The sequence below is a fragment of the Megalobrama amblycephala genome, linkage group LG12 (assembly GCF_018812025.1).
Source record: "Megalobrama amblycephala isolate DHTTF-2021 linkage group LG12, ASM1881202v1, whole genome shotgun sequence".
Classification (NCBI taxonomy): Eukaryota; Metazoa; Chordata; class Actinopteri; order Cypriniformes; family Xenocyprididae; genus Megalobrama; species Megalobrama amblycephala.
This window is the reverse complement of record NC_063055.1, coordinates 20,899,348-20,911,594: the sequence shown is the minus strand read 5'-3', so window position 1 is coordinate 20,911,594 and position 12,247 is coordinate 20,899,348. Positions and strand designations below refer to the sequence as shown.

The 12,247-nt window shown below is 35.7% G+C and overlaps 1 protein-coding gene across 2 annotated transcripts in view; it reads left to right on the top strand.

Annotated features, from left to right (window-relative positions):
* oxct1a (3-oxoacid CoA transferase 1a) overlaps window positions 1–11,888 on the top strand; it is a 56,657-nt gene extending 44,769 nt beyond the window's left edge. For both annotated transcript variants that reach the window (XM_048209578.1, XM_048209579.1), the window contains 3 exons: window positions 5,932–6,012; window positions 11,088–11,189; window positions 11,378–11,888. In XM_048209578.1, the coding sequence (XP_048065535.1) occupies window positions 5,932–6,012; window positions 11,088–11,189; window positions 11,378–11,413 (219 nt within the window). In that variant the 3' untranslated portion in view covers window positions 11,414–11,888. The remainder of the gene's footprint in view (window positions 1–5,931; window positions 6,013–11,087; window positions 11,190–11,377) is intronic.
* The last annotated feature ends 359 nt before the right edge of the window (window positions 11,889–12,247 follow it).

Genomic DNA, 12,247 nt, shown 5'->3' with positions numbered 1-12,247 from the left:
TCCTCTAAGTAGTTTTATTTTAAATGTAGAAGCAAGTGATGATTGCATCAATCAGTTTTAATGAACAGATTCTTATTGAGTCACATTGCATGGCACATATTCCCTGTGAGAAGGGCATCATTATTTCCCGTGAGTGACAGAATCTCTTTTCCCTAAGCAGACAGTTGGAGAGGCGTCAGTATTCTGAGAAGCTTTCAGCTGTGCAGACAGTGGTACGCATACACACAGTGTCAGTGGTGTATGCTACGCGTGTTTGCAACCTTAAAGGATAGTTACCCAAAAATGAACATTGTATCATTATTTACTCACCCTCATGTTTTTTGGGGTTTTTTTCTAATCCTTATGCTCTTTTTTGTATGTTGATTTTGCTTGTAAATGGAGCATTTTTGCCATACAGTTCATAGTTACCAGGGGCTCCAAACAGCAAAGAAAACACACACACACACACACACACACACAGGTTTGTTTTGCTATCTGTGAGGACATTCCATGGGCATAATGGTTTTTATACTGTACAAACTGTACATTCTCTCCCCCTACATTACCCCTACCCCTAAATCTACCCATCACAGAAAACATTCTGCATTTTTACATTTTTAATAAAACATTGTTTAGTATGTTTTTAGAGCTATTTTAAATATGAGGACTCATGAAATGTCATCATATTTCATGTTTACGTCGTAATACCAGTGTAATACCCATGTCATTATACAAATTTGTGTCCTCATGAATCACAAAACGCACAAACACAAACACACACACACACACACACACACACACACAGACCAAAAAGCTAGGGATGCACAACACATTGGTACCTTATTGGCTTTTGCCTGATATTAGAAACTTACAATATTTGATATTTGCATTTTCATTTCCTCTGTTTTTACATTTAGAGATAATCTAGACTCAAAGTTGATCTTTAAACAATAATAATTTGATAAATACAATCTTTAGCAAATCTCAAAATTAATATCCTTTTTTCATACTGCATGTTATACAATGTTGTGAGGCCTAAATTCACCTTTAGCATTTAAAATGATTGATTTTATTTTTTTTAGTTATTATTTATTTAGTGTTTTATTTGTCTAAGTGCAAATTAATAGCCCTTCTTTTTGGCAGAGGCCATTTACATTAACTCCGCCCACTATTGTTTGATTGAACCAGACAAAATTAGAAAAGAAATCCCACTACTAACTGGAGCAGTGGCATGGAGAGTAAGGTGGGTTTCGCTAGCTTTTGGTCGAATCTTCGAATCCTTTTTTTCCCGAACTCATTCTTCTCCCTTTTCCCATCGCATATCAGCTTGGAAAGGCATTAATTTTATATAAAAACAAAAATAATATATTAGAAAAGTGGAAATAAAGTGATTAACTGGTCTTTAATAGTGGGAATAAAGTGTTTAAGGGATATTTAAAAGAGAGAATGAAGTGTTTAATGTTTAATTATAAGGCTAGGGCTTTAGGGACAAGTAATGTTTCAATAAGGCAGCATTCATTTAATAAATATTATCATTGTAGGGAAGTGGGTTTTGGCGGCCCACTCCCTGGATGTGTTATGGTCAAAGGTGGAAAAAGTAAAAATGATGGCCCAACTCGCAAAAGATGTGCAATGTATACAAATATTACGATATAAACAATATATAAAACTGTACACAAGTTTATAAAATATATAAAACTGTACAAAAATAATTAACTCTTCCACTGGGAAAAAATATTAAATAAACAAAAGAAAAAGAAAAATTGTTTGCGGCACCACAATTGCACGCTCATGCATCGGCTACCGAGAGATAATTAGAGTGAAACTTACAACACTCTTCTATACTGTTCAACATTTTTATATAGAAACAGTACAGAATATATCAGTGAAATGAGATACTAGTATCACTTCCAAGGATATTCCGTATCATAGCAAGCAAAGCGTCTCAACTGATAAAAATAAAAAACACAAAAAAAAACAAACGCTGCGCTGTCGAAGCGCTCACAGCAAGGCATTTTCTTTGTCTTTGGTGGACACACGACCTAAATGTATCGGCCAGTTTTAAAGGGCACCTATTATGCCCCTTTTTACAAGATGTAATATTGGTCTTGGGTGTCCCCAGAAAGTATTTGTGAAGTTTCAGCACAAAATACCCCACAGTTAATTTATTATAACCATTTGAAAATGTCATTTTTGGGGCCTGTTTTAAAAAGAGCTGTTTTGGTGTGTACCACCTTAAATATAAATGAGCTGCATATCCCCGCCCTGTCTTTGGATGAGGGCGTAACTTGCATACCTATGGCAATAAACAGTCGGTAGAAGCAGAATGGCTGAGAGTGAGAGACCCGCTGTTTTGTATGGCATTCAGCCGTACATGTTTGAACCGGAATCAGACCCAGATGATGAAGAGACTCCGGCAGAAGAAACACAATTGAGAATGGAGCAGGACGTCTCTGAATGGTTATTTGATACATTTATGTACTTATAGAGTTTAAATCTCGCCCCCTTTGCAATTATGGATGTGCAACACACACACACACACTGTGATAACGTTCGTGCAATTTTTTGAAACTACAAACACAAATACTGTGATAACGTTTGCTAAGTAAACCTACACAGTTTTTAATACAATATCTTTAAAAAAAAATATATATATACGTGTGGATACACACTATACAAACAAGGTTTAAATTATATACACAGACATTCTACAACGACGACAACAACGACGACAACAACTTTAGACGCATTTGTTATTGAATTGGCTGACATCGACTGAAATGACTATTTGCTCAAAAAACATTAAATACACTTACTTCTTCTGGAGGTGACGTTGGATCGCGAACAGTAGGAAACGATCCACACTTGAGGATTAACTTTGAAGCAAGACCTGCTTTGAATTGACCCTCGTTCTCAAAACAGTCAGTCAAAAAATGATTTGCGCAAACATAAACGTATTTTGGAATTTTGAGTGGCGCCTTTCCTTCGTAAATAAAATCCATCCACTGCGTTTTCAGTGGCTCTGATGTCGGAAGTAAGTGAAAACTACTATGTTCATTATTACATCCCACAACAGAACACTTATGTTTCTTAGGAGACATTACCGGCTGTCGTTGAAACAATGGAGGATGGTTGACAGATCACCGAGGTCGGGGTCTATGCCAAAACCAGATTGTCAATCAAACCACGTGGGTGGGGCTTAGCGCAATTCTACGTCACAGTGAGAGCAATCTTAGAACAGGGCGTTCTGAGACAGTGCTTATGAATTATTGAGATTGTAAAAAAACCACTGGGTGGATTTTTCTCATTCTAGGGTGGTTTTGCTCACACACTGCCAACACACATTTATGGTCAAACACCATGTAAAAGTGAATTTTGCATAATGGGTGCCCTTTAATAGCATCATGAAAGTATCATAAAATTGGCTTACACTATGCTTACACCAGACGCAAGCGGAGCAATGTGATGCGACAAAAGCAAATAGAAACCATTACTATCAGTGATTCTGTCTACACTGGATGCAACAAATTCCTGACAGTAAACTGACGTACTTCAAGCTCTCGTGCTACTTCTGACACAAAGAACAAATGGAATTGCATTGGTTGCTTTGTTGCGTCTGCAGACAGTCTCAAGTCTCAACAACTGTTGCATCCGATGTAGACACTGTGTTATGCTTTACATTCCGAGTATTTTGAAGCCATACAATAGCTTTGTATGGCTCCAGAAGATTTGGAATATACTGCATGAGTCACATGGACTGTATTTCTGCTGCTTTTATGGTGTATTTTTGTAGCTTGACAGCCACTATGAACTGTGATTGAATGGAAAGAGCTATGTAAAGATTCTTCAAAAACCTTTGACTGCATACGGTTTGGAACGACGTGAGGGTGCTGTTTCTTTAAACTGTTCTTTAGGTACAGCTTTAGTAGTGTATGCAGTGCATTTTGTCATTCCAACTCACTACATGCTGTAAAACAGATGCCTCAAAAGCAATCTTCATGCTGTCTGTTATAATAAAACTAGTGGCAGGCACTGAAAAATATTCAGACATAGATTTTGATGCTTTGCTGTGTCCATCATCAAAACATCCTATTGAACATAAATAACACCGTTGCTCATTAATCTGTCAGAGTTCAGTGTTCCCATCTGTGAAATGTGCTTAATTTTGTTCCAGGGTCGTGAATAGTCTCGATTATGACAGTGATGACATAATTCCCTTCACACCACTCAGATCACATTGGTCCAGGCAGAGATGGCGTGAAAGACAAGAGAGATGGACGTAGAAAGATATAGCTGCTGTTCACATGTTGCCTTTGCTTTGTTCATGCTGGCAGTAGCTGCCCTGGGGGAAGGCTAACAGGGCCAGCTGCCTGCCCCTGGTGGGATGAGCTCTCTGGACATGAGTAGAATTAACCACCATCAGCTATCTAATTATTATCCCCTGATCCAACAGAACATGGAGTCAGCAGGGCCACTGTATCCATTACAGTTGATGATGAACACAGCTAGCTTAGAGTGTTTCTGTACCCATGGGCTAAGTGGATGACAAATGTAATTTCAGAATTTAATTGAGAATTCCTTTTTTACTTTTAATTCCTGGATCTAAATTCTAAATTGACCATATTAAAGGGGGGAGGGGGGAGTTCCTAAAATTATCTAATTGAATGAGTATTCACTTGATGAGTATATTTCATATTCATTTATCCATTTAGAGAAATATGTTTAATTAAAAAAAAAAACATTCTACATACAGTATAAGGATTAATATACACATTTAGTCACAATGCAATTGCTTTGCTTTTTTTGTTGCAAAACTTGTTAGACTTATGCAGTTTCTCTGTTTTGTGACATCATATGGATCTTTACAATTCCATTTAATGAACTGTAAAGCAGTGAATTCTTAAATCTTGAATTTTAGCTGACCCTGGTGGTCAACAGTCCTCATTATTATGTATTAATATTAGGGCTGTTAACGTTAATGTTAAAATAATTTAACACAAATAAATGACTGAAGCATGTGAAATTGCATCATTAATGTAATTTACGTCACACAGTTAGATGATCTTAGAAGTAGGGAGTTTATCACACTGAGCATCTACAATAACCCTGTAACCCTGGTAGGTGGAAATGTCAATTCTAACCCTTTAACCTGAGCTCTGTCATATTCTGTGATTGTTTCTGAAGAGCGTGAGCCCTCCCGCATTGCGCTGTGTGAAATACAGACTGACCGTCAAAACATCCCACCGCTGTATGGCCAGATGATATGCAAACTATGTTTCTCTGCTGGATAAAGCAAACCAGCATCTCGCTAGTTAAGGTTTTGATTGATGAGGATTGCAATCAAAGTAAAAATGATTGCTGTTTGATGTTTTGATTTGTCATGTGTATGTTTCTGTGTTTATAATTCTGAATGGATCCGTGTACTGTAGTTAAGTATATGCATAATTTGGTTATTTGCTGTCTTTCACAATTTTGTGAGAATCACCTGGCTTACTTTGCTGGATATAGCAAATGATGCCAAAATTTATGTGTTGTACAAGATAAATGGTGTATGCTTAATTTCACAATTTAAGTGTGTAATTACTTACGATTAAGAATTTGAATCTATTGATAGCTCTAACATATATATATATATATATATATATATACTACCGTTCAAAAGTTTGGGATCGGTAAGATTTTTAATGATTTTAAAAGAAGTTTCGTCTGCTCACGAAGGCTACATTTATTTAATTAAAAATACAGTAATAACAGTAATATTGTAAAATATTATTACAATTTAAAATAACTTTTCTATTTGAATATATTTTACAAAGTAATTTATTCCTGTGATGGCAAAGCTGAATTACTCCAGTCTTCAGACTGCTTTTTTTAATTTGTTTTCATGTGTGCTAATGAAATTCCTACAGTATATTTTATATTTTATGTTTTGTTATTTGATGTATTTTGTAGGGTGGTAAACACAAGATTATGGAGAAGTGCAACCTGCCTCTGACTGGAAAACAGTGTGTGGACCGTATAATCACAGAAAAGGTGGGTTTTGATTTAAGAGTCATTGATTTTACCCTTTTAACATAGTAGACTGCTTTAATCAACAGCCCACACTCGTTTCTTCTGGTAAAGAATAAATGTCATCTATTCAGCATCTTATCACGTCATCAATATAACGAATCAGCCTCGGATAAAACTTCAGTCACCACAGTAAAAAGCTGTGAAAATGGCTTTGCTCTTTTCCCTTAACGCATGTGCAAATACATAAGGGGACATGATGAATTGTTATGACACTGCACATAGGCAGTAGAAAATGGAAATCCAATTATTAAACAAACCCTAATCAAATCTCCTGATCGGAGCGACATTACATATTGACTGTTTTTTTCAAATGCAGAGCTCTTTAATGTGATTGTTACTTAATAATATTATTAGTGCTGCCACATGGCCAGGGTTCGGAGAGCTGGGAGTCCCAGATGGATTGTGGAGGCTAAGGATTTGTTGTCCTCTCATTAAAAGCCTTAGGAGACGGTTCAGGGGCTCTTGACTGACGCAGCTGTTCGTAGGCTATCTCAGCTGTTTAGAGCTGCTGGTTTTTACGAAATGCTGCTGGCACTTGTTGGCCTGGCCTCTTGTCTCACCAGCTGTATCACTGGACTGTAGAACAGAAGTCTTACCTGCCTTCCTCCCCTCCTTACCTTTTAGTAATTTCTCTCCCCCACTTCCTCTTTATATGCTTTGCCAGCATTTGCTTTTGTAACAATCACACAACGTGGTTTCCAATGAAAGGATTCTGTCAACATTTAGAAAGGTTAGACTTCTCCAGCAACACTGCCACCACCTTGTATTCAGCCCGTGTTTGTCATGCCACCCTGCTGTTCAACACAGCCCCCTGTCTGTCAGCCTAACAAGCTGAGCTTTAGCTCTGGTTGTAAGAAGAACCGCTCGGCTATTTAACCTTCATGTTCTGCGAGACCCCAAGGCCATTTTAATAACTCAAGAAATGTGTTTTATATTGAAGTATCTGCTTTATACTTGGTGGCTTTTTCTAATCTTGTGAGAACTGATTACAAAGAACTGATTATAATTTCAAAATATAACAATTTGTTGTTGTCAAAATATAACAATTTGTTATATTTTGTCTGTTTTTGGTCACAGATATTACAGATTAATTTGCGCATGTTAAAGGTGACCTATTATGCCCCCTTTTGCAAGATGTAATATAAGTCTCAGGTGTCCCCAGAATGTATCTTTTCAGCTTTTAACTGCATATTTTTAGGTGGGAGAAAAAATGTGCTAATTTGGTGTGTGTACCTTTAAATGCAAATGAGCTTGTGCTCCCCGCCCCCAAGCTTGTGATTCTAATACACTGAGGCATAAACAATACAGGAGAAGCTCACACAGCAAATATAACTCTCAGTATGGATCATTAAAACTCTTTGTGATGCAGCATATCAGATCATGTTGGTATGGCATGTATTTTGTGGATGTTTGCTAACATTCGATTCTGAATGAGTTTGATAGCGTGCTGCACGGCTAACGTGGCTAAAGCTACACTGTTGGAGAGACTCCATAAGAATGAAGATGTGTTTATGAATTATACAGACTGCAAGCATTTTTGGGTTAAAAATAAAATAACAACATGGCTCTGGTCTCCGTGAATACCGTAAGAAACAATGGTAACTTTAGGCACATTTAACAGTACATTAGCAACATGCTAACGAAACACATTCAAAAAGACAATTTGCAAACATCACGAAATATATGAAATTGGATCATGAACAGTTGTTATCGATCAGTCTTTGAGAATGTTTTACTGACCTTCGTGTGCAAAGCAGTCTGGTGTAAAATGACTTGCACATACTAGTATATGAATTTATTTGGACATTATCTGAGCGTCTCTTTTTTTTCCACATGCTTGCAGAGAAATGCTTACCAAAACAATGTTACTGGGTTGTCTTTTTTCACGTTTTCTAGGTTGGTAGATGCACCGGAGACCCAATTATAGCACTTAAACACAGAAAAAGTCAGATTTTCATGATCCCTTTAACATTTTCTGATGGATGTACACAATATAGTTGTTTATTTTGGTAATCAACTTCATTTAGTAATTCACACCCAGTTGTTGAATTGAATTATCGTTCAAAAAACATTTATGAAAAATGTCTCATGCTCAACAAGGCTGCATTTATTTGATAAAAAATAGAAGAAAAAAAACCCAAATAGAAACAACAGTGTTCTGAATAAATAATTTTCTGAATAATAGTAATAATAATTTTTTTTAAATCATGCTTTCTTTGATACAATGACCTAACCTAATACAGCTTTTATTAATGAAGTTGTTGTTAATTTATAAGTATATACTGTTAATTGTTAATTCATATTTATTCACAATACATTAACTAATGTTCATTTTATACAGCTTGTTAAAAGTATATGCAGGAAGTAACATTAAGATAAATGCTATAAATGTAATGTTTATTTTTAGTTAATTAAAATGAATTATGAATTATAAATATTGAAAATACTGTTGACCCCAAACATAAAGACTGTAAAGTCACTTTTAAAAGAACATGAAGGTTAAGCTGTCTTTTTGAACCTCCCACAGAAGTATTACAAAGAAAGGGCAACTGTTAGAGCCAATGAATGAAACTTAACGTGTGATTCATATGTTAGTTATTGGGCTTATTTTTATCATAAGATGCTTAGATTTTTATTATAAGATGTTTTCTTCTCATAGCAATTTATAATACAGGGCAAATATTGTTTCCTAGAATGCATATGAATCTAAAAGTAGTTTTCTGAGCCAATTTGCCACTTGTCATCTCAGCAGCACGCATATCTCCAGCGATGGAAGTTTTTATATAAACATTGCTGGCAAGCTGTGATGTGAGTACACCATCCATCTTGCCATATTTGACTGTTCAATTCACCTTCCCCTGATTGTTGAAAAAAAATAAACAAGCATGCAGCACAATATCTCTGAGGAGAGAAACATTTTTTTTTGGACTGTCAGAGTTTACAGCTGGGACTCTTGCAGGTAGATTAATCCTATCGCCTGCATTGTTACACACCCAAGCAAATCCTCCAGCAATTAGAGCCTCTCATTCAAGTGGAAGAGAGGATACAGAGACAGCAGGCTCAAGGCGAAGCGACAGCAAGTGTGCTGCCCATGGCAGGTTGTGCTCCACAGGTATTGAGTGTAATGAGACTACAGGAACATTAGATCGGGGTCACATTGAACATTAAAAACAGACTGCTGGTTTCATGCAAACATACATGATTTGGTTCAGTAATAGCCTTTAGCATGCGCAACACATGCACGTGACCTCTTGCAAGTCATTGTGACGCAGGCAAATGTGTTTTTATGTCTCTTCAAACAACGTGTATTAAGTATTGCATTATTATAACAATAATTCGTTTTAAATGTTGTTATTATATTAATGATGTCCTCACCTGTTTTGAGCCCATTAACAGTGTTTTAGTACCTATTACTGAGGTGGTGTTTTTATCACTGCAAGCTGAATTAAATAGAGAATACAGTAAAAGCAATGCAAAAAAAAATAGTAGAAATAGTTAGTAGAAATATTCTTCATTTAGTCAAAAGCTGATTATGAATTATTATGAAAAAAGAGCTATTTCATCTCAGTACAGATCTGCAGTGCTTGGGATGCTAAAGACAGTGGTTGAATTGAATAATTATTTCATTTAAATGTTTTAATATATATATATATATAATATATTTTTTATTTAATATATATTATAATATTATATCTTTTTTTTTTATATATATAATATATATATATATATATATATATATATATATATATACATACACACACACACACACACACACACACACACACACACACACACACACACATAAACATTAAAAATTATGTTATCAGCATAACAACTTGCGTGAGAAGTTAAAGGATTAATTCACCCAAAAATGAAAATTCTGTCATTAATTACCCTCATGTCGTTCCAAACCCGTAAGACCTTTGTTCATCTTCGGAACACAAATTAAGATATTTTTCATGAAATCCAAGGGTATCTGATCCACACATAGGCAGCAACATCATTTGTGCACAAAAACAAAACAAAAATATCGACTTTATTCAACAGTTTGAACCATTGTCATACGTAGTGAACTCAGTGCGGGCTTCCTTGTTTACGTCCAAATGCCGGCTCATTATTGGCCGGATCCTGTGTCAGCATCACATGCATGCGTCGTACTGCTCACGTGTTCAACTTTGGCCAATACTGAGTTGCCGTTCGGACGTAAACAAGGAAGCCTGAGTTCACTACGTATGACAACAGTTCAAATTGTTGAATAAAGTCATTATTTTTGTTTTGGTTTTGCACACAAAAAATATTCTCGTCACTTCATAACATTAAGGTTGAACCACTGTAGTCACATTGACTATTTTAACCATGTTTTTTACTACCTTTCTGGACGTCAAAAGGTGCAATGACGTCGCTGCCTATGTGTGGATCAGATCCCCTCGGATTTCATCAAAATAATATTAATTTGTGTTCCGAAGATGAACGAAGGTCTTACGGGTTTGGAACGACATGAGGGTGAGTAATAAATGACAGAATTTTCATTTTTAGGTGAACTAACCCTTTAAATAGAAAAAAATTGACATGATTTTCTGAATGTTCAAGTATTTAATAAGACTCTTTTGCTTTAAAGAGCAACTCGAGCTCCACAAGTTTTTATATAAACCCAACGATCATGTTTTCCAGCATGATTTGAGACAATCCAGAGAGCATCTAGAGGTTCAGTGGAAGCAAGAACATCTGACCATCTGTACGCAGAAATTCACAAAATTCCTTATTTAAATAGCGACCAAAAAACAGTTGGAAATATTTCTCTTTTTTTTTCATCATAACTATTTCCTGGTTTAAATTCCCAGGTTTGCAATGTGGTCTCAGACTTTTTAAAAACATTTTTTCTTTTCTTTTTATTACATCACAAAGTGCCTTTTCTGTGCTACATTGCTTTTCTCTACCCCGTCTGACCACATCCTCAAGGTCAGAAGGGTTCACTTACACATGGCTGCACATTTGATGGCACTGTCATGGTCACATTGTTCTCCTTTCTTCTCCAGGCGGTATTCGATGTGGATAAGGACAAAGGTTTAACCCTGATTGAGGTTTGGGAGGGTCTGACACCAGATGACATTAAGAAATGCACAGGGACAGACTTTGAGGTGAATGACACAACTGATGAATTACACAAACAGTTAATACAGTTGAACACTTTGCACCATACTGTATGTAGTTTCCTTAGCCCAAAATTACATTTAATAACAAATAAAGACCTTTAATGCTTGCTTGAATGAACCATCAATATCCAGAATACAAGGTCATAACTTTGACTTCTTCTTTTTTCAAACAGGTCTCTGCTAACTTGAAACCAATGCAGCAAATTTAACTCATTTAGGAAAAATGCTTACGGTTGTTCGGACAGCTGACGGAAACCAAATCTCCAACGCAAATACTTTTAGGGCTTCAACTGAACATTTCACTGGAGTGTGCTCAAAACAAATATTCAATAAGGCCATCGAGCCATCACAGTATCTTCATCTGTTCAAATAATGTCCATGAATGTACAATAGTCTGAATGGTTGTTTTAGCAACATTAGTTTATTTAAAAACTTCTTTTTTTTTAAGGTTTATTTTATTTAAAGGTTTTGTTAGAGTATTGTCATTGGGTATCAAACAGAGAGTATTATCAATAGGTTAAACAACACAAGTACTGTGTTTAATCTCACAAAACAATCCATCTGCATTTCATAATCCCAGATTTGCCATTAAATTCAACTGTACAGGTCTGAGGCCTTAAATGTTCTTTCCACAGTGTGTACATATTTGAAATAAGCAATAAATGTCTATTCACTTACGCAAAAGAAAACATGTTGTGTTTTTATATTCACAAACCTTCATGTTGTTCTAAATGTATTTCTTAATTTCTTTAGTGGAACACAAAAGGAGATGTTAAGCAGAATAGACCCTTTTCACAATGACATCAGTTAAATTCCGCCTATTCGCAAAACAGCGTCTCTTCTTCCGTCGTATATCTTTGTACTGGAGACTTCTTGGGAAACTGTTGTAACAACTTGAAATTCGAAAGATATAAGTTTTGTACTGATGAAAGTTGTTTAAGAGTAATGGACAACTAAAAGTATTACATCTACGTATAATACTCAGAAGAATTAATAGTGTGAGGATTTTAGATCATTTTACATCATACCATTTTAAACTGAAC